Source organism: Dermacentor variabilis, chromosome 5 (genome assembly GCF_050947875.1).
Source record: "Dermacentor variabilis isolate Ectoservices chromosome 5, ASM5094787v1, whole genome shotgun sequence".
In the NCBI taxonomy this organism is placed as follows: Eukaryota; Metazoa; Arthropoda; class Arachnida; order Ixodida; family Ixodidae; genus Dermacentor; species Dermacentor variabilis.
The window spans coordinates 154,779,631-154,803,256 of NC_134572.1; the positions used below are offsets into that span (position 1 = coordinate 154,779,631).

Consider the following 23,626-nt stretch of genomic DNA (forward strand, 5'->3'; position numbering starts at 1 on the left):
ACGCTTGTAGGCGCAGCTAAAGGACATCTAACTGCTGTATTTTCAGTGAAGCACTAATGCATCGTCTTCATGCTGCCCTGGCTCAGCCGACGCATCGGCACAGACATCAACCTTCTCGCATACAACACGTCATCCCCTCGCTCTTATCAGTGGGCTTGCCACCACTCCGACAATACGGTTCACTGACACCGACGCCTTGTCGCCTTACAGGTGCTCATAGTTTCCTGCTTTCTCGTTGCCACCTGCTCTTCTCCTCGAGTCATAACAAAGTCTGCAGGCACGCCCGGCTTACGGTGTGTTGGCTTACTGGATTCGCCTGCGTGGCAGAGCTTCCTCAATCGTGCGCCAAGAAATACCAGTCCTGACCAACGCTATGTGCCGCCTAACGTCTGCAGCCTGCTACCTACAGTCTCTCGATGTATAATCTCATCCTAGCCTCAGCGCGCTTGTATTACGGACCCGGGCCAACCTCGTCTAGCCTACAGTGCCCCGAAATTGAAACAAGCGCCACGCACTACTGCGCCTCACCGCCTTTGAGCGGAAATCCACCGCCTTTATCGTCTTCGTGCTACCCTGCCTCAACCGACGCATCGGCACAGACATCAACCTCCACGCATAAAACACGTCACCCCCTCGCACTCATCAGTGGGCTTGGCAGCACTCTCACAATGTGGTTCACTGACGCCGGACGCTTTTCGCCTTACAGGTGACAACCAATTACACTATTCATGTGTGTCGTTCCCGCTACGCCACTTTGCTAGTGCTGCCAAGTCAAGGCTGCTGCATTTCCATTGTTCGCCACTGCAAATCTGTCATCCTACAACTTCTCGCACTCTCTGGAGGCTTGGAATCGAATCCAGGCCGCAAAACCCATTCTAGTTCTACACAGGCATCCTGTGACGTAATTGCGACATCGGGAAAAATAAGCTAGCTTAGGTGAGGGGTCTCTTATAAGCCAAATGAATCAATTCTAACCAAACTATCGCAGAACGATAAAATTTTTGACAACAGTAAGTTTCAACTGACAAAGTTTGAAGATGATTTTTCCTCCATAACTGCACTGAAGACCGAAGCTAGTTGCATCAGGGCAGTTGTCGATAAAGCAAGAAAGCCATTTCCAACATATCATCACGACTAAATTAAGTATTCGGAAGATAGGGATCGTCGTCCTAACCTTGTATTTTTTGTCGTAGCTGACACAGAGTGGGAAACGCGACAAGAATTGTAGAACAAGATTGCGGAACTTTGCACTAATAAGGTTAACATTAGGTTATACCCCTTAAATGTCGAACGCGCTCTTGGAATTCGCAAATAGAGAACTAATAGAAAGAGAACTATAGTTGTCAAATTAGCACATTTCAAATTAGAACAACGTATTCTTTGAAATGCTGAACAAATAAGGGGGTCCAACCACGGCATATGAGAAGACTACTAATCTAACACTGGGTATGCACGTAAACAACTAATAAAGTTCGGCAAATCCCAACAGAAACCGTTTAAACTTGGGTACAATAAACTAATCACAGAGGACAGAAAACACAAGTATGATAACGCTACAAATAGACTTATATTACCTTAATAGCTACCATCACACACTACCGCAAGACCACACAGCATCTGTATCACCTGTTTATACTTACATATGAAGCTTACTGCCCAAAGGCGAAACGCTCTGTAGCCTCATTATTCTTCTTATTGTAAGCTTCTCGTACTAACACAAAAGTTGCTGAATTCAACCGTTGCTAACACAGAGCTTAATTCATTCCTCCCTGATTTGGTCATTTTTAGGCGGGACCGTGTAGACGAATGCGGAGGTGGTGTCCTGATGGCTACTCATCACAGCCTTTGGTGCCCTATTGTCGATATCACTTCACCTCTAGAAAGTTCATTCGTTTTGTACAGTTCTTCGTACCTACAAATTATGGGTGCATGCTATTAACCCCTCGACGCATATGTTTCCTTCCCTACTCACTCTGACGAGACACTGCAATCTGTTAGGACGTCATTCAGTCATGCGTAACTATTCTTACGTGACTAACGTTCCTGATATAACAGGGCCTGAAGTAGCCATAATGCTGTCTAACAATAACATCGAAAGTAATGTTCTGATCACATGCCTCACCTTTGGTTTGACGCAGCTAGTATCTAGCCCAACGCGAAAAAACGAACAGTGCTCTAACACACTCGACCTAATCTTAACATACCATCCCGACATTGTTTCTGCTGTAACACATCTACCAGAACTAAGTGATCACGCAGTTATACACGCAGAGTGATCCTGGCAACAATCTCGGAGCAAAAAAAAAAACAAAAGGTAACACTTTAAAATAAAGGTGTTTACATCAGTATTAACAATGCACTAGCCGAGTTTTACAACTGGTATATATTAGAGATTTCCCGAAGCGTGCAATAGACACCAAAAAGACGCTTTTTTAAAATTAAATGATTAAACTCGCTGATACTTGCATATTATCACCTTAACCAAGCGACCTTCGTCCCCATCGTTCAACAAGCCATTAAAACGGCTAAATAATAAAAAAGAAAAGATTATTTAGCAAAGCCGAACGTTCCGATATCGCTCCTGCTTGGGAAAAATATCACGCCAGCGAAAACGCGTTTGAATCTTTGGCCGCAGCAGCTAAACGAACCTTTTACTCAACAAGACTCTCTAGCATACTGCAAAACAATCCCAATTAATTCTGGAAATATATTAACCCCAAAAAACATAAACCATTATTATTATATGATAGCGACAATAACTGTGTTCATGACCATAGAGAACGTGAAGTACTAAACTCTGTCTTCTCTTCCGTGTTCACTTCTGAACCTAACACTGACCTCACCGACTGGCCTTACCTGAACCACCCAACTATGCCAGACATAACACTTGAGGCATACGGTATCACCAAACTAATATGATCCCTTAAATTACCATCCTCTGCCGGCATCGATAGAATCAATTCCGAAATGCTTAAGAACACTACGCACCTCACAAGAGTATTTTCTGTCAAATCTTTCAGCAATCATTGTCATCTGGAGTGGGGCCGTAAGATTGGAAAATAGATAAGATAATTCCTGGACCAAGAAAAAAGGATCACTGTCATCGGGCCACAATTGCCGTCCAATTCCCCTCATCAGTGTTTGTTCGAAACTGGTGGAGTGTATATTGTATACTTATATTGTAAAATACCTAGTGTCAGCAAATTTTTTCAGTCCCAGACAACATGGTTTTTAGAAAGGAATATCCTGCGAGACACAGCTAGCTCTCTTCCTTAATTATATCAGCTCACATCTTGATCAAAACGTACCTATAGATGCACGTTCCCTAGATTTCCAAAAGGCTTTCGACAATATTGCTGAATAACCGCTCTTCCTAAAGCTATCGGGTCTTAATCTTAACCCTTGTGTTCTCCAATGGTTACGTAACTCTCTGACTAACCCTCAACAGTTCGCTTACGTTAACCAATGCTGGTCTAATTTGTCACCAGTTATCTCTGGCATGCAGCAAGGCACCGTCCTTGAACCGCTACTTTTCCTAATATGCATTACCGACTTACTGTTAGGTTGTTCTTCGAAAATTCGTTTATTTGCTGATGAGTGCGTTACCTGTCGTCCTATTAATAACGACGATGAGTCTTGTGCTCTCCAGACCGACCTGAGCAGTATTGAAAGCTGGTGCAGTAATTGCCTAATGTCCCTTAAGGTCAAAAAATAAACGTCAATACTTTTACTTTCTACTATCGTCAATCATTCATGTCAGCTGATTGCGTTATCACTGGTTCTGAAATATATGCTGCGACTTCTTATGAGTACTTGGGTATTAACTTATCCAGTAACCTCGGTTGGTCCTCACACATTTGCAGTATTAGCAATGATGTCAATCGTGTCCTATGCTACCTGCGCCTTGATCTACGTCTCGTTTCCCCTTCAGTAAAACTACAACCATATTTAACTCATTTTTGACCCAAAGTGGAATACCTATGCTCAGTGTGGGACCCATACTAATGTAAGCTGGCAACAGCACTGGAATTCATATAGAATTGTGAAGCAATGTTCATTCATTCTGACTACTCTTACCATATTAGCGTCACTAAACGTAAGTCATATCTGAACCTTCCAGCCATTGATCAGCGCCGCAAAACAGCAAGTCTGCGTGTATTTTACAAGTTCTATTGCTCCTTGCTTAACGAGACCGACATCACGCCTGCGTACCGCACTTCATTCCGTCATAGCCATTCAAAGGCTGGTCATCCCCTCCGGCTTGCATCGCCGCTCATCAAAACTCTTTTTTCGTTCAAACAGCAAAAGACTAAAATAATCTACCCGCGTAACCGGTGTACCCCTCCAGTCAATAATTGTTCAAAGCATTCATTGAAAATATAACCTGGATATGCCCACTCCTCATGTAAAACCCCACATGCGGTATTTGAGGTATGAATAAATAAATTGCTACTATATTTTTTCGACTGACAAATAAGCTCCGCGAAATGTAAAAATATACGGCATGACTGCACTACCACCCGCATCTTATAGAGGTGCCCTCAAACAGGCTCCCTCTAAGTTAGCGAGAACGAAGTGAAGGAAATGAAGAAAAAGATGATGATCGAGGTACTGCCGCGTCTGCCGCACCCGGCCTAAGCAACACGTCGCGATTGGTGTTAGTTTGAAACAAGCTGTTATAGCTGTCTTAGCGCACAAAATGTGCGCGAATAGCTCCTTTTTTATTTTTTCCCCATGCACCTGCTTTCTCAGCACGTATACACGCTACTGAAAACTAAAACTGTCATTTTAATTTAGGTCTGGTCCGAAGCAAGTTTGTGGCACGAGATGTAGCTGTGCGTGCACAATTTCTATGCTGTGTGAGCAGAGCCGCGATTTTGAAACATTCTATGCCTTTGCCATTGCTTTTCGCGTTTCGTCTGTTCAGAGCGGCGCTTCAGCCGCGTTATCAAGGGGCTTTTTTCATAAATATGATCAGTCAGTATCGACAGACGGATAAAAGGTCTCACCCAGAAGTGAGAAGAAGTGATCGCTGCGGCGCGGCGAAACCTGCTGTTGGTGCTCCTTCCATACCATTAAATCAAGGTGATGCGCTATTTCTTTGGGTTTACGACAGGCAATGCGATTGCTTTCAATCCCTTGTTTGAGGGCACTGCTTTATGATTTGCGTAGGAACGCAGTCACGCGGTATTTTTATATCGCCTATTTTTCATATTGCATATTTCATTTTACTAATTATCAGATGAAAAAATTTGTGGGCAACAAGTACGCTACTGAATATACTACAGTTAGATGTCCCTTGGCTCTGGCTACAAATGCCTAACTGACACTTCGATAATTAGGACAGTACTTCTCAAGCTGGACAACTAATTGCATTTACCTAATTGAATCTCAGTAACAAAAATTTACCGGCTGCTCCTCCACTGTACTGGAAACAATATGTACTAGGTTTCTTTCGAGTAAGACAATTGCTCTTTTTTTTTATCTTGGTGCATCACAGTTGGGACACCCTGCATATGATATATTCTGCTGTGCTATTCTTGGTACGCTAGCGACGACTGCATGCTCAATGTTTATGTTCTCAACAACAGGTGACAGCGCTAAGCACAATACCTTACACTGTGAAGTGCCTGTTGGACAACAAACGGCGCCACGGTTATGACCTCCATAGCCTCCAATACGTCAATACGTCGACTACGAATATTCATGAAGAGGTTGCGAAGACTCTGGTCAAAGAATTTAATCTCAAGTCTTTTACACAAAGTAAGTGTCATGTGTTGAAATTCTGAACACATTTAACCGACCTCTCAATGAAAAAAAAAAGCCTTCATTTTCCTTTTGTAATCAGTCAACATTAGATTGATGACCACATTACCAAGAGACTGCTTAAACAACTCTAAAACTACATCTGCGTTTTCGCTGTCTATGATACAAATTAAATGCAGCACCTTAGTTCCCTAATTGGCACCGCAGTCTACACAAACCTAGTAGACTGGCGCTACGAGTGATTCGCCAAAGTAGCGGTTTTTCCTGAAGGTGGACAGTGGGAAGACAACAAAATGTTTTTTTTTGCTCTTGTATTTTCTTTTCGGCAGCGTACGGTCAGATGGAGATACCGCTCATCTCAGTGGGTCTCTACAACGCGCCCACAAATTACAAGTCCATCGGTTGTTTGGCAGTCGACGTAGAAGCATTGGTAAGAATGGCAATCTTTCTGTTTCCTTAAAACAACGCAAGTTATACGTGACAGAGCAATCCAGCACGAATAGTAGGTGCCTCATTCGTGCCGTCCGTATATGCTTGGTTCTCTCACGCCACAACAAACTGCAATTTAAAGAACTGTGTGTAGAGCGGCGAGCAAAGCATTGCGCTACAGTCACATCGGGACTACTACGACGACGCCAAATATTAAGTTATTGATTATATAACAGGACTATATTCAATCAGTGTGATAACCAAGTCCACATTTGCCTTTGCTCAAATTGATGGTTTGTTGCTGTTGTTGTTTATTTAATTATGAGACCGTGTGAAAATAAAAAAAGGCGCCTCCACTCCACCCTGTGAAAATGGATTCACAACGAAGATGGTGCGGACATCACATGGCGTCACACAGGCACCACCACCGCAAGCAGCGTACTTCGAGCGCGAACGCATGTATGTGCAAGTGTACCATATATGCTCATTCTTCTAGGTCCTACGTGAAGTGCAGGTGCCTTATAAAACTAAATTATAGTTTAAAAGTAAATATGGGGACGAAATTTACAAAGTACGACTTACGCACAACCTGCAGACATGATAGCATGAAATTGTAATTAGACCATACAAGAAAACCTAATTCTGCTACGTGGAAATTCAGACACAGTCCCCCTTTCCAGCTGCCTTCATTATTGAATTTTTTTCGGGAGCACAGCAGGAAATATCCCGACAAACTAGAGGGTAATAGCCTCGCTGTAACAATTATGGTTTGTTTCTTCAAAGGTGTAAACATATGCGAAGTTAATTATAGCGGACGGTTTGTCTTGCCTGGCTAAAACACGTCCTCTGTTTTGTTTTTTCGAGTTTATTTATTTACGTTGACATTGAGCTCAGCTATATAGTAGAAAAGCCGACGTGTGCATCTCTCATCGCACTGAAATACGGTCCAATGTGTAGGCTGCACAACTTTTCAGTGCAATGTTTCTGTTCGCCACGTGCTTCTGCACCTGTCCAGCTGTTCTGAAGTTACATCAAATCTATGTTTATTACATAGGATACTGGTTGAAATGCCGAGGCTAATAACAGTATCGCGTTACCACCGCAAATTTTCTTTTTTTTTTTTTGCTGCCTCTTCTTATCCACCTTTTCTAACGTCTCGTAGAGAACTACAAACTAGCTCTTCCGTCCACCATTCCAACCGTCTTACGAATAAAACATATACATGACTCCTTCTGTCGTGGCTTTCACACAGGTGAGGGACACAGAAACGAAAAAGCCGCTGGGACCATGGCAACGCGGAGAGCTCGCGGTACGAAGTCCAAATTTGATGCGTGGATACTGGGGGAGTCTGCATGAGCCTATCACCGATGAAGAAGGCTGGTACAGCACAGGTAGGAGTGCATGTGGAACGCGCACGTACAACGTGCTTCGATAAACCGTTAAGGGGAAAAGCAATTGTCAGATGCGCTCCTAGTGAAATAAGTAGTTATACATAGGAATTAAATGGAACTTCTTCACACGTAAAGCGCGCTAGACAACTGTATCGTTATCTCTATGTATTTTTATTTACCAACAAATCTTTCACCCGTTTCTTCAGGAACAATATGAGACGTCCCCCAAAACTACGTAAGATTCTCAAAATTTTCTGTAAACCCTTTTTCGGGAATACATTTAGTGCGAATGAACACACTGAATGCCTTCACAAGTACTCCTTTTGTGTTAGCGTGAACAGGTTTTGCACAGCCTCCGCTCTGGTGATGCAGCGTCTGTGTGCTTGTCCGTGCTCATGCAAGGCGCCTTTGGTTATGCTGGCGAAATTAAGGTGGTAGAGCATACAACCAGGTGTACACGATCACGACTGTGCGTTTAAAGCGATAAGATGACGTATTGTCAAAAGCGAATACCTGTGAGGTTGGCTGAAACAACCCGTGCTGTCCTACCATTGGCGTTGGAGAAGAGAAATAAAGGAACAGGATTCTGGAACTCGAAGATGAGGGCAATACTATACACGCGTTCGAGCATAAGGTCAATGCACGCTCTCATTACAGCCGATCATCTAAACCACTATTCTTGGCAAAGTCCACATAGCGGCTAATTTCTTAGCGAGCAAATGGTTTTCTTGGTTACGAGCCCCGGGTAAGTATTTATGGCAATAGATTCACAGTGTAAATTAGGATACGGTACGTAATTTAAGGGTTCGAGGACAAGCGTCGTCCTCGCAGGTTCCAATATTCCCATGTGTTCTGCTTTCGCCTTGTAACCTGAGTGGGACGGAAAACTGTCCACTAGCCTCACCCACCCAAACCTACAGGATTGCGACTTCGGAAAGCTTCTGACTGCACAACCGCCCTAAGCTTGGGAGCAGCCTGTTTTAATGCGCTTTACTTCGGGGGGCACGCAGGCGACTTGTGCTACTACGACAAAGACGGCTGGCTGTACCTAGTTGCGCGGCTGAGCGACTACTTCTGCGTCCGTGGGATCAAGTATCGGCCGGTTGAAGTCGAGGCCGTGCTGCTCAAGTGTCCAGGGGTTCGTGACTGCGCCGTCGTAGGAATACCACATCCCGAAGCTGGAGAAGTGGCGCACGCTTTGGTTGTGCCCGAGCCAGAAGCAAGAACGCTGAGCGCCGATCACGTCTCGCAATTTCTGGAAGGTTGGCATTTTTTTTCTCGTTCCTTTCTTTATTCTTACTTCGCGAGACCTCCTCATCAAATAGAAAGTTCTCTGGTTGGTTTTTGGCAGCGTAACCTTAACCTCACAAACCAATGTCACCGGTTCATCAGCTTCAAACGCTAGCGGTTTGAGCTTGTTAGTATGTCATAATTAGCGAGAGTTATGCTGAGCAAATTACAAGTACACAACGTGGCAGACGACGACAAACGCTAGTGTCCAACTAACATATAGTGTGCCAGAGGACGGAAATAAGTAGCACACTAACGAAAAACACGTGATCAACAAGGAATGAAGTAGAGAAAGAAGCAGCAGAAGCCGTGCCATCGCAAGGTGCGCGCGTGGGAACCTCCCACACAGCTTATTTCTTTGCCAGAAAAAGGCACCAACGGCTCGTCTCACATATAAGCCGCGCTCGCGTGTCATCTGAACAGCTTCCACGATGATGCGAGTGCACGCTCGTTCCAGTGTTTATAAAAACTATGCGTGTCTTCGAAAACTGCAATGTCGTGCAAGAACGTAATATTTGCCATTGCGCAAACTATTCGCGTGTTCTCGTAATGAGGACATTGAGACATCTGCCGCTCTGACCCGCGTGAAATGCACCGCATGACAGAGGCATTTAACGAACCACCCCCCACGCACACTACACAACGCTGTTCCTCTGCTTAACATTGCAAATGTCAGATTGCTTATTCAAGGTCCTGGTTAGCTTTGCAATGCTAACTTGAATGGGGCACGAAACGCCACCCGAATGCCAGCTTATTACTCAGTCTTTTTTCAGCAGGTGGTGAACTCTTTGCTTGTAAACCCTGTGCCGTAATTTCTTAGTACATAGTTTCCCACAGCAAGTTAGTAAGGGACACTCATTGGGCTCCGCTGGAACAAGGTCAGCGTTCCGGCTGTCTTGCTGACACAAGATTTTTGCGCCCCCACGTTAGCGTCCCTTCTCAACAGCCGAGCGTGTATGTCACAACATGGTGTACACATTGATCTGAGCAGAACGGACGGTAAAATGTCAAGATAAATTCATCTACCTCATCTGGCCTTAATAATAATAATATTTGGGGTTTTACGTGCCAAAACCACTTTCTGATTATGAGGCACGCCGTAGTGGAGGACTCCGGAAATTTTGACCACCTGGGGTTCTTTACCGTGCACCTAAATCTAAGCACACGGGTGTTTTCGCATTTCGCCCCCATCGAAATGCGGCCGCCGTGGCCGGGATTCGATCCCGCGACCTCGTGCTCAGCAGCCCAACACCATAGCCACTGAGCAACCACGGCGGGTGATCCGGCCTTCGAGGGCTGACAAACCCCGATGGTATCCCTTCGATCTTAGCTCGTGGACTGTCGATGTATGGCACCCGCAACGCCGCTAGCGGCATTTTCCCACAAGCAAGCTTTCCGATACATCTTTCAATTCAATTCAACAGTAATTTTATTCGAATAATCAAAACTGGTATGCGACAACGTCTGGATCCTTAGCCATAGGCTAGTTATGGATCCATGCAGCTATACAAAGAAAAGCAAACGATTCAGACACGAGCGCAATCATTTGTTTTGGATCAAACAAAAAAATAAAGAAAGGAATGCAACGAAACAAAAACCAATAAACTAAGGTGCAGACCACCCCAGGAGGGAAAAAGCTACGGCCCCCGCCGGCTCGGGCGCGCGCCATTCCCAGCATGCCTAGGACACAGCTATCGGCACCCAGAAGCGAAAAGGTTTGGTTTCTGGCCAAACTGCTATCACCCACGACAGGAGCCCCACATCGCCAGTGAGGCAGCATGTATCCGAGGCAAGACCCATGGCCTCCCTCCCACGGCAGCCAGCACACATACATGCTTGCGATAAGAATACATGAAACGGTCACACAAAAACAATTGGTTGAACATTTGTGACTTTAGCCGTTTGCAGAGCGGTAACATGTAATTATTATTTACTCAACGCAGCAAGAATGTACACTGATATGCTATATATACATTTGATGCACGGAGTGTCGAGTAAAAACAAGGCTACACCTGCATTGACACTTACGTTACTATACATGTTCTATACATGTTATGGTACATGTTAATATACATACCTACGTAGAAACAACAAAAAAAGCGTAGCAGCAACGCTGTATCCAGTTGTTGACGTCATTATAACTTTCGTGAAAGACTAATCAGTTTAGATCGGAAAAAAAGAATTCCTTTAGAGTAGTATTAAAATTTGCGGACTGCTTAATGTTTTCATCAAGCGAGTTCCATATTTTTACACCTATATAATGTATGCGTCGCTTGCCGTACTGGTTGTGACATATCGGCGCGAGAAATCTCTCGAAGAAGGCCGAGCGACTGCTAAATGTCGATTCGTTGAAGATAGTGGCAGGAAATGGCGTGTTGCATCTCGTTATCGAGCACACTAATAATGCAACGCGGTAATCTCCCAGGTGCGATAATGACATGACTTTGTTCGCAAGAAGATTTCTTGACGATGTAGAAAAGCTAGCGTAGTAGATTGTCCGCGAAGCTCTCTTCTGAAGCCGCACTACAGGCTCCAAGTGTGTTTTGTATGTAAATCCCCAGGCTTCAATACAATAGGCTGAGTGAGAATGAATGAGACAAAAATACAAAGTTCTCAACGTTTCAAAACTGAAATTGCGCCGCGTCTTTGTAAGTACGAAGCATGCGGAGCAGACCTTACAACACAGCCTATCGATATGAGGCTTCCAGTTCAGAGCGGAATCAAGGGTTACCCCTAAGTAAAGCACCGAGTCGACTTTTTTCAATTTTATCACGGCCAATCGTAATGCGGCATGGCTCCTGAAAAGGTTTTTTCTTAAACGGGCACATAAAAATAACATATATAGTTTTATTTGTATTTAACGAAAGTCAATTACTTTCAAACCATTTTCTAATATATTGTCACGTGGTCGTGGCGTGAAAGAACAATGTAGCAACACTGTGAAAAGCGAAACTAGCTTTTATTGGGCGAACCTGTGCCCACAAAACTGGCTACACTTAAAGCACAACGAGAGCGGCGAACACCGTCGGAGATCGTCGAAAATCTGATCAGCGGGTCAAGCGCGTCCGCTTTTATACAGCAGTCGTGGAATGTTCCAGACTAATCGTTCGGACCCGCGTGCCTTCCACAATGTTCTACACCACTCGCGTTACGCGATTAAATCAGATAACACAACGTTCGGCGACAACAGACAGCCGGATAGAAGCATCGATAACTTTCCAGAAACTTCGGATACATGCAGGCGCGTCCCGCGCTGTGCCATTACATTTGTTAGGCGGCGAAACGTGGTCGCCCGATAAATTTAAGTACACGTGTGAATACCCCCCTATTAAGAAGCATCGACCCGATGCTGCAAAGAAACATAAAGAAATGAAAAACCACTCGTAGCAAAGAAAACAACAAAATAAGGAAAGTTCGTCAGCGTCCATAAAAGGATTTAAGACGCACCACGTGGACCACTTCAGATCGTGCGCGGCGCCGCTGTGAATGCGAAATGCCGTCTGGCACGACCTCATAGTCCAGAGCGCCAATACGTCGGATGACTTTGTAGGGTCCGAAATAGCGTCGCAATAGTTTCTCACTCAGTCCTCGTCGGCGTATAGGGGTCCATAACCAAACACGGTCGCGGGCCTGGTACTCGACGAAGCGTCGTCGGAGGTTGTAGTGTCGGCGGTTGGTACGCTGCTGGTTCTTGATAGGTAGGCGGGTGAGCTGTCGGGCTTCTTCGGCGCGCTGGAGATAGGTAGCGACGTCAAGATTCTCCTCGTCAGTGACGTGCGGCAGCATGGCGTCGAGCGTCGTTGTCGGGTTCCTGCCGTAAATCAACTTGAACGGCGTGATCTGTGTTGTTTCTTGCACCGCCGTGTTGTAGGCGAATGTTACATACGGCAGGAACGCCTCCCACGTCTAGTGTTCAACGTCGACGTACATCACTAGCACGTCGGCGAGGGTCTTGTTCAGGCGCTCCGTGAGACCATTCGTTTGCGGATGGTAGGCAGTTGTCCTCCTGTGGCTTGTCTGGCTATATAGCAGAATGGCTTGGGTGAGCTCCGCTGTAAAAGCCGTTCCTGTGTCGGTGATGAGGACTTCTGGGGCACCATGTCGCAGCGGGATGTTCCCGACGAAAAATTTCGCCACTTCGGCTGCGCTGCCTTTTGGTAGAGCTTTAGTTTCAGCGAAGCGGGTGAGATAGTCCGTCGCCACGACGATCCACTTATTCCCGGATGTTGACGTCCGAAACGGCCCCAACAAATCCATCCCAATCTGCTGGAATGGTCGACGAGGAGGTTTGATCGGCTGTAGTAATCCCACTGGCCTTGTCGATGTGTCTTCCGTCGTTGACAGTCTCGGCATGTCTTGACGTAACGGGCGACGTCGGTGGTCAGACGCGGCCAGTAATACCTTTCCTGTATCCTCGACAGCGTCCGAGGTGCCCAACGGTGGGATCGTCGTGTAAGGCGTGTAGTACTTCTGGACGCAGCGCTGACGGTATAACAAGAAGGTAGCTGGCGCGGACTGGTGAGAAGTTTTTCTTCACAATTAGGCTGTTTTGTAGCGTGAACGAAGACAACCCGCGCCTAAATGCCCTAGGGACAACGTCGGTGTTCTCTTCCAAATACTCGACGAGGCCTTTCAGCTCCGGGTCTGCTCGCTGCTGTTTAATGAAGTTCTCCGTGCTTATTACTCCAAGGAAGGCGTCGTCGTCCTCGTCTTCTTGCGGCAGGGGATCGATGGGGGCGCGTGATAAGCAGTCGGCTTCAGAGTTCTTTCTTCCGGACTTGTATATTACGGTGAAGTCATATTCTTTCAGTCTGAGGCTCAACCGCGCCAGCCGTCCTGAAGGGCCCTTTAAGTTAGCTAGCCAACACATCTTTTCGCGATCCCTTTCGTCGACTTCTATTTGCCAGTAGCCAGAATTTAGGTCCATCGATGAGAAGTATTTAGCATTGCAGAGCCGATCCAATGCGTCGTCTATCCGTGGGAGGGGGTATACATCTTTCTTCGTGATTTTGTTCAGTCGACAATAATCGACGCAGAAACGTAGGGTTCCGTCCTTTTTCTTCACTAAAACAACTGGAGACGCCCACGGGCTTTTCGACGGCTGGATGATGTCGTCGCGCAGCGTTTCGTCGACTTGTCTTATAGCTTCGCGTTCTCGCGTCGAAACTTGGTAAGGGCTCTGGCGGAGTGGTCGAGCGCACTCTTCGATTATTATGCGATGCTTTGCGACTGGTGTCTGTCGAATCTTCGATGTCGTCGAAAAGCAGTCTTTGTATCGTCGATGCAGACTTCTGAGCTGCTGCCGCTTAATCACGGGGAGACTTGGATTTATGTCGAAGTCTGGCTCGGGAACCGCAGTAGTCGGGATAGATGCGACAGAATCCGAGATGACAAACGCATTGCTCGTTTCCAGAATTTCCTCGATGTATGCGATCGTCGTGCCCTTGTTGATGTGCTTGAACTCCTGGCTGAAGTTTGTCAGTAACACTTTCGTGTTTCCTCCGTGCAGTCGTGCGATCCCCCTTGCGACGCAAATTTAACAGTCGACCAGTATCGTTGGTCGTCTTCGATAACGCCTTCTACGTCAGCGGGTGTTTCGGTGCCGACCCAAATCACAATGCTGAAGCGAGGCGGGATGCTCACTTGATCTTCGAGCACACTCAAGGCGTGGTGACTACGAGGGCTCTGGGGCGATATCGCTTGATTTTCCGACAGCGTTATTGACTTCGACTTCAGGTTGATGATTGCGCCGTGTTGGTTCAGGAAGTCCATGCCGAGAATGACGTCTCGTGAACACTGCTGCAGGATAACGAAGGTGGCAGGGTATGTCCGGTCATGAATGGTAATTCTTGCCGTGCAGATCCCAGTCGGCGTAATCAGGTGTCTTCCAGCGGTCCGAATTTGAGGGCCTTCCCATGCATTCTTAACTTTCCTCAACTGGGCGGCGATGGGTCCTCTCATGACAGAGTAATCGGCTCCTGTGTCTACTAGGGCGGTGACTGCGTGGCCGTCGAGAAGCACGTCGTGGTCGGTGGTTCTTTGTCTGGCGTTGCAGTTAAGTCTTGGCGTTGGATCACGGCTGCGTCGTGCTGAACTGAAGCTGGAACGTCGAGTGGTGAAGTCATCCTTCGTCGGTGCAGTCTTGGCTTCCTGACTTCGTCGGGACGGCGGCGTGTCATTATGTCGTCGAGATGGTCTCTTTGTCGTCTTCGTCGGTGGCGGAGAATCTTAGTCAGTTCGACGAACAGCAACCGCACCTCCATCGGTTGCCGTTTTTAGTTTTCCGGATATGGGCTCGCAGAGCGGCCCCGGGCTGGGCCGGTGTATGGCCGGCACTGCGGCGACAGGTAGCGGCCTGGTGACGGCGAACGGGACGGTCGTCGAGGGCTCCACTGAGTAGCGGCTAGGTAGTCGGCGATATCGCGAGGGCGTTCACCTTGCTGCGGGCGCGGAGCGTTGACGGCGAAAACTCGCAGTCCCATCTCCCGGTATGGGCATCGTCGGAAGATGTCGCCGGCTTCGCCGCAGTGGTAGCAGAGCGGGTGGTGGTCGGGGGAGGGCCAAATGCCCGTCTTCCTCGCGTAGGTGCGCTGGGCGACGGGTGGTCGTGCTGGCGGCGGCGGCGGACGACGGAATTGCGGCGTGAGAGGGCTATGGCGCGGTCGCGGAGGGGGACCTTGACGGCGTGCGACGGCGGCGTAGGTCATCGCTTCTGGCTGGGGCTGCGGTAATTGAGGTTGCACCTCAGGAGCTCCCAGCGATCGCTGAACCTCATCTTTCACGATGTCAGCGATCGAGGCTACTTGAGGTTGCGACGAAGGCAAGACCTTGCGGAGTTCTTCGCGCACAATGGCCCTTATGGTCTCTTGGAGATCAACGGAGCCCAGCGCTTGGATGGCGCACTGAGGCGTGAGCACTTGGCGGTTATATTCCCTCGTACGCATTTCTAACGTTTTCTCAATCGTCGTAGCCTCTGTCAAGAACTCAGCTACGGTCTTCGGTGGGTTTCGGATTAGTCCGGCGAAAAGTTCTTGCTTGACGCCTCGCATCAAGAAACGCACTTTTTTCTCTTCAGACATTTCCGGGTCGGCATGCCGGAAAAGATGGGTCATCTCTTCTGTGAAGATGGCGATGGTGTCATTGGGTAGTTGGCCTCGGGTTTCCAGCACAACTTCCGCCCTTTCTTTTCGGCGAACGTTCGTGAATGTCCTCAGGAAGTTACTGCGGAACAGGTCCATTGTTGCAAGGGTGGACTCCCGGTTCTCGAACCAAGTCCTCGCTGCATCTTCCAAGGAGAAGTACACGTGTCGTAGCTTATCCTTAGGGGTCCAGTTATTGAAGGTCGAGATTCTTTCGAATGTTTCGAGCCATGTTTCAGGATCCTCCGACGTAGCTCCACGGAAGGTAGGGGGCTCTCTGGGTTGTTGAAGTACGATGGGTGAGACTGGGGCTGCCATTGTGGTTGTCTTGGCAGCAGTCTTCTTGGTCTTCTCAGGTAGAAGTCCGTGCTCCGGGGGCAGGTGTTGTAGACGACGGCTTGCTCGATGGCCCGTGACTACGTTGGTGCTCTCTTTACGGTCCAGGCTTGGATAACGGCTTGTCGGGTGCGTCCGGTACATGGACGAAAAGCACCTCCACCAGATGTCACGTGGTCTTGACGTCAAAGAACACAGTAGCAATACTGTGAAAAGCAAAACTAGCTTTTATTGGGTGAACCTGTGCCCACAAAACAGGCTACACTTAAAGCACAACGAGAGCGGCGAACACAGTCGGCGATCGTCGAAAATGTGATCAGCGGGTGAAGCGCGTCCGCTTTTATACAGCAGTCGTCGAATGTTCCAGACTAATCGTTCGGACCCGCGTGCCTTCCACAATGTTCTACATCATTCGCGTCACGCGATGAAATCAGCTAACACAACGTTCGGCGACAACAGACAGCCGGATAGAAGCATCGATAACTTTCCAGAAACTTCAGATACATGCAGGCACGTCCCGCGCTGTGCGATTACATTTGTTAGGCGGCGAAACTTGGTCGCCCGATAAATATAAGTACACATGTCAATATTGAAGTTCATTGTTGATTGTTTCAACAGTGTTATTTAAAGATTTGCTACTGACCGCAAGAGCTGTGTCATCAGCATACATGAAGGCATGTGCTTAATTTAGGCCCTCCGGAAAGTAATTTATGCATATTGTAAATAATATTGGCCCAAGTACCCATCGTTTTGGTACACCCATAGTAATGTCAGAGAGACTTGAGGTGTGCTAATCGATGACCACTGCATGTTTACGGTTAATGAGATAGCTTTTTAAGAAATCTAAGGAAATGCCTCGAAATCCAAATATTTCCAGTTTCATGAGTAATATACGATAGTCGACAGAATCAAATGCCTTTCTCATATCTAAAAATACTCGTATTGGTATTTCGTTGTTGTTCAAGGCTTCATCGATTACATTTGTTAAAGACAGAACAGCCGTAGTTGTCGATCTCGACTTCTGAAAGCCGTGTTGACGCGGGGAAAGGATGTTATTTTTGTATAGGAATTTTTTTATTCTGCTAGCCACTAGTTTCTCAAAATTATGCTTATGCAGTTCAATACCGATATAGGTCGATAATTACCGAAGTCGTTGGTGTCCCCACTTTTATAAATAGGCGTTACTCTCGCTATTTTCAATACCTCCGGGTCTGTGTCCGTGTAAAATGCTTTGTTAAACAATTCAGTCTTTATACTGTTACGTAGGAAGAGGCAGACGAAAAGCTATGTACACGTATATTTAGAAGAAAATACGCTGCGCTTGGCCAAGACGCAAGAGCCTGCGCTAGCTTCTAATCGTCGTCGTCGTCTTCACACTGCTCGCCTTTTCGTGATTGCACATATTGTTCCGTTGCACTACCCCCGGTTGAAAAAGCGCCGTCCCGGAGCAACTAAAGACCGGACTAGTAGGCCTTGAGTCTACTGACATGCACGACATCACTAGATGCCAGAGGAGAGGACGAGGTTGAACCCACAGGAGCAATTTCGTAAGTCACAGGCGTCACCAGGCGCAGCACGCGGTAGGGCCCTGTGTATTGCGAAAGGAGCTTCTCTGAAAGTCCGACGTGACGAGAGGGTGACCACAGGAGCACGAGCGCACCATGCGAAAACTGTACGTCGCGATGTCGGGCGTTGTACTGACACTGCAGAGTGCTTTGTGTGGCCGTAAGCCTAGCACGGGAAAGCTGGCGTGCATTGTAGGCGAGGGCGATGGCGTCGCCCGCATACTCGCCTGTTGAGATCGCAGCAGGAGGAAGTGCCGTGTCTAGGGGCAAGGTAGGTTCCCGACCGTACAGAAGATAAAATGGAGAAAATCCGGCGGTGTCGTGCCGTGAAGAATTGTGCGCAAATGTTACGTAAGGAAGGGCAATGTCCCAGTCATGGTGGTCTTTGGAAACGTACTTTGACCGCATATCGGTAAGAGTACGGTTTAACCGCTCTGTCAGGCCATTGGTTTGAGGATGGTATGAGGCAGTCAGTTTGTGATGAATGGAGCAGGAACGCACAATGTCAGCGATAACTTTCGAGATGAAGTTTCAACCAGGGTCAGTAAGCAGCTGTCGCGGGGCGCCATGAAGCACGATAATGTCACGCAAGAGAAAGTCCGCGACGTCACTGGCGCAACTGGTAGGGAGAGCCCGAGTTATAGCGTATCGGGTGGCGTAAACAGTCGCGACAGCTACTAATTTGTTCCGAGAGGATGACGTGGGAAAGGGACCGAGCAGGTCTTATTCAACACGAAAGAACGGTTCCCCAGGGACGGTGATCGGCTGGAGATGACCGGCAGGTAGCACCTGAGGTGTTTGCCGACGCCGGCAGGGATCACAGGCAGCAACATAGCGTCGAACGGAGCGAGCGAGACCAGGCCAATAGAAGCGGAGGCGGACGCGGTCGTACGTGCGGGTTACCCCAAGATGTCCTGCAGTGGGTGCGTCATGCATCTCAAAGAGCACAGTCTGCCGTAGCGGGTTTGGCACGACAAGAAGAAGATCAGAGCCGTCTGGGAGGAAGTTCCTTCGATACAGTATGCCGCCCTGGAGGACATATCGGCGAACGGATGCGTCGGTAGGTGTGGAGCGCAGACGCTCGATAAGTGCTCGCAGCGATAGGTCTCGGTACTGCTCATCGGCGATGTTAGCGAAGGCAGACACAGAGAAAATGTCGTTGGCCCTACTACTGTCGGCGTCGTCAGGCTCGTTGACCGGGTAGCGAGACAGGCAGTCGGTGTCCTTGTGTAGTCGGCCAGATTTATAGGTGACAGTATACGAATATTCTTGGAGGCGTAAGGCGCAGCGACCAAGTCTTCCTGTAGGATCGTTCAGTGAGCATAACCAGCAAAGCGCGTGACGGTCTGTGATAACGGAACAGTGTCGGCCATATAAGTATGGGCGGAATTTCGCAACCGCCCAAACTAGGGCCAGACAGTCACACTCAGGGATGGAATATTTGAGCTCTGAAGATGAGAGGAGCGTGCTGGCGTAAGCGATAATACGATCGTTGCTGCGCTGGTGTTGTGCCAGTACTGCGCCAATTCCGTGACCGCTGGTATCAGTACGGACTTCGGTAGACGCAGAAGGATCGAAATGGGCCAGAACGGGAAGCGTTGTGAGAATGTCGATTAGATGTGAGAATGCAAAGGCCTCGTTATCGCCCCACTGGAAAGGGGCGTCTTTATTCAAAAGCTCGGTTAGTGGTCGTGCTATGGCGGCGAAATTACTCACGAAACGGCGGAAGTACGAACAGAGGCCGATGAAGCTGTTCACATCCTTGACACACTTAGGAGCAGGAAAGTGCGCAACAGCATGGATCTTGTCTGGGTCCGGTTGCACTCCGTTCGCGCCACAGAGATGTCCAAGGACGGTAATCTAGCGACGGCCGAATTGACACTTCAATGCGTTGAGTTGTAGACCGGCTTGACAAAAAACGTCCAGGACTGCTGAGATGCGCTCGAGGTGCGTAGCGAACGTTGGGGCGAATACGATAACGTCGTCCAAGTAGCACAGGCACGTGGACCATTTGAAACCGTGAAGAAGGGAGTCCATCATGCATTCAAAAGTGGCAGGGGCGTCACATAGACCGAATGACATCACTTTGAAATGATAAAGACCACCGGGTGTTACAGAAGCAGTCTTCTCGCAGTCGAGATCGCCCACGGCAATCTGCCAGTAGCCGGGGCGAAGGTCAATAGAGGAGAAATAGCGAGCACCCTTGAGGCAGTCAAGGGCGTCATCAATCCGAGGTAGGGGATACACGTCCTTTTTGGTAACCCAGCTAAGGTGGCGATAGTCCACGCAAAAGCGCCATGAGGCATCCATCTTTTTTACCGGTACAACAGGTGACGCCCATGGACTATATAATGGTTCAATAATGCTCTTGGCAAGCATTCTGCGAACTTCTGCGTGAATAATTTGACGCTCAGCTGGTGACACTCGATACGGGCGGCGATGAATAGGAGGGGCATCGTCAGTATTAATGCGATGTTTGAAAGCTGTAGTTTCGGCCAAAGGACGATCGTTAAAGTCAAAAATATCGTGGTACGAAAACAGAACGCGGTAGAGTTCACGAGCGTGCTAGGACGGCAAGTCGGGCGCAATCATTTTCTGTAAGTCAGCGATGGTACAAATTGCCGACTGCGATGGTAGAGGTGTATCGGATGAAGTGTCGCCTACTGCAATGGATGCTACTGAGTTATCTTCGAATGAGCAAAGCTGGGCTAGAGACATCCCGCGCGGCAGCACTTGTGTCGTCAAGCCAAAGTTGACCGCTGGCAGGCAGACGCAATTCACCGTAATAGGTAAAACTGTATGAGGTACTGTGATCCCGTGTGTAAGGAGGACGTCTTGCATAGGAGCCGCGATGTAGTGACCGTCGCGGACTGGTGGGGATGACACTAGGTCAACGTAGGTCAATGCCGAAAGTGGCAAGCGAACGAAGTCGACGGAACTGAGGCGACTGGAGTGTGGTTCAGCAGGATCCAGAACAGGCAGGTGAAGGCGGAGAGTACTGGCGGAACAATCGATGAGAGCAGAATGTGCGCAGAGGAAGTCTAAGCCGAGGATGATGTCGTGGGAACAGTGGGCGATGACTGTGAATAGCACGATTGTTGATCGATCGGCGAAGGAGACGCGGGCGGTACACATACCAATTACGGGGAATGTTCCGCCATCGGCGATACGGACAACAGGCGTCGTGGGGGGCGTGATAATTTTCTTGAGCCGGTTACGAAGGTCAGTGCTCATTACGGACAAATGCGCCTCAGTGTCTATGAGTGTAGACACAGAAACACCGTCGACTTGCACGTCAAGAAGGTTCAGATGAGTGGGCAACGTGAGTAGAGGATTTGGCGGCGTAGGGAGCAATGCAGCGTCACTTCGAGGCGCTGCATCATCTAGTTTTCCGGCTGGGAGTGGCGTCCGAAGGGAGTCGGCGAATAGGAGCGACGGGACTGGGGAGAACGAGATTGTCGTCATTGGGGCGCAGACGAACTAGAATAGGAGCGGTTCGGTGCAGGAGAATCAGCGGCGGCGTTATCGGAGCGTGCGGCATAGGGACGAGAAGGGCCACCTGGGGGGCGAGAGTAGGCCGTATAAGTAGACCGGGTCGGGGAACTCGAGCGACTGCGACAGTGCCGAGAAATGTGCCCGATTTGATGGCAGTGAAAACAAATGGGCTTGTCGTCAGCAGTGCGCGATTCAGATGGGTTTCGGAAACGTGGTGGGTAAGAAGATGCGGGAAGGGGCGGAATCGAAGAAGCCGGGCGGGTATCAGGGCGATGGGCCGAACAGATGGTGTGAGGAGCCATGTTTTCGAACTCTTGGCGGACAACTGCCTGGATCAGTGAGACCGTGACTGCAGATGTGTTGGTGGGACTGGAGTTGAAGGCAGCCGGATAGGCGGCCTCGATCTCACGCCGGATGATCCTGGTAACATCGGCAGTGTTGTTGGGACGAGAAGTTTCGGCACAGGAAGATGTCGCTGGGGTGTTGGGCAGACGGCAAACTGCTGGTCAATACGTCGGCTTTTAGCGAGTTCCAGGCGGCGGCACTCTTTCATACCAGCATCCACCATCGCTACGTTGTTGCAAATGAGCAAGTTGAAGGCGTCATCGGCAATGCCTTTGAGGATGTGGGCAATCTTGTTTGACTCAGTCATGTTGGTGTCAACTTTGCGGCGCAGAGCCAAGACGTCCTGAATGTACGTGACATAGGGAATTATTGACGTCTGCACATGGCCGGAAAGCGCCTTCTGCGCGGCAAGTTGGTGACTGTTGGGGTTGCCGAACAAATCTCGAAGCTGTGTCTTAAGTGAATCCTAACTGGTGAGCTCATCTTCCTGCGTGCGATACCAAACTCTAGGTGTGCCACTGAGGTAAAAGACTACATTGGGCGAGCATAATAGTAGGGTCCCACCGGTTATTGCGGCTGATGTGTTCATTAAGGCTGATCCAGTCATCGACGTCTTCCCCAACTTTTCCCGAAAATACGCCAGGATCACGGGGGCGGGGAGAGTGATGTAGGTCGTCGAAGTGGCAGCAGGTGTCGGAGCCGGCGGAGTCGGGTTGTCGTCGCCGGGAGCCATAAAGGAAGGCTTGACGTACCGTCCACTGCGAAGCTCCGTGACGAGGTACAGGGAACGTCCACCTCCACCAGATATGTTACGTAGGAAGAGGCAGACGAAAAGCTATGTACAAGTATATTTACAAGAAAATACGCTGCGCTTGGCCAAGAGGCAACAGCCCGCGCTAGCTTCTAACCGTCGTCGCCGTCTTCACACTGCTCGTCTTTTCGTGATCGCACATAATGCTCCGTAGCATTATTATTTTTCACTACGGACACCGCAATACCATCGCAACCAGGTGCCTTTCCTCTATCTAATAGATTTGCAGTTGCTATTAGTTCCTGGATTGAAATATTTTTTTAGCCAAAGGAACATGAATTCCAAGCAGGCAAAGATGGCTCGAACTTAATTTGCATGCCAAAAAGAAGTTGGGTTCCAAGGCACAAAAGTGATGATTAAATTCTTCACTTACTGATGAAGCATCGCATCCCGTAGCTATCGATGGAAGAATTCGTTTTCAAAGTGTAGGTTTAATAATAGAGTTTTTAGTAGCCCTTAAATTTTTTGGATTGTGAGATGTCGCGTTGAGCTGGTTACTGTAATAAAGCTTCTTCTGTATTCTCATTGCGGCCAAGGCTTTCTTTCTGTGCTCCTTGTATTGATTAAAGTAGTACGCGTTTCTTAGATATTGTTTCACTTTAATATGCCAATAATATCGCGTTTTAATTAAGTTTAATACGCTCTGTGTCATCCATGGACATATTGGTTGCGTATATCGTGTCTTTACTTTTGAGTGCACTCTGTAATTGTACCTTTAAGTCTTTCTATTAGCATAGAACAGTGTATGTTAGCATGTAAGTCGTCCAAGTCGGAGAAAGACATGTTGGAAAGTGACAGTAACAGTTTTTCATGATCAGTTCGCTTTGTTGTACCGGAAAAATTTGTCCGCTTAAAATATGTATCGTCAAGACCATATAGGAACGCAATCGGTAAATGGTCAGCAGGACCTGTATCGGAGGCTCCATATAGGCTTTCAGTTGCGCCAAAGTTACATGAAATGTGATCAAGGCAAATGCGGGTATGACTTGTAACTCGCGTGGGACCAGTGACAAGATTACTGAACCCATACGAAAACAATAAGTTTGAATATTCAGTGTG

At 48.1% G+C, this 23,626-nt stretch overlaps 1 protein-coding gene across 3 annotated transcripts in view; it reads left to right on the forward strand.

Moving 5' to 3' along the window:
* LOC142583266 (uncharacterized) overlaps window positions 1–23,626 on the forward strand; it is a 98,854-nt gene that overhangs the window by 72,784 nt on the left and 2,444 nt on the right. For 2 of the 3 annotated variants that reach the window (XM_075693656.1, XM_075693657.1), the window contains exons 7-10: window positions 5,592–5,763; window positions 6,096–6,196; window positions 7,448–7,586; window positions 8,597–8,848. In XM_075693656.1, the coding sequence (XP_075549771.1) occupies window positions 5,592–5,763; window positions 6,096–6,196; window positions 7,448–7,586; window positions 8,597–8,848 (664 nt within the window). The remainder of the gene's footprint in view (window positions 1–5,591; window positions 5,764–6,095; window positions 6,197–7,447; window positions 7,587–8,596; window positions 8,849–23,626) is intronic. The other variant, XM_075693658.1, reaches the window with a different exon arrangement.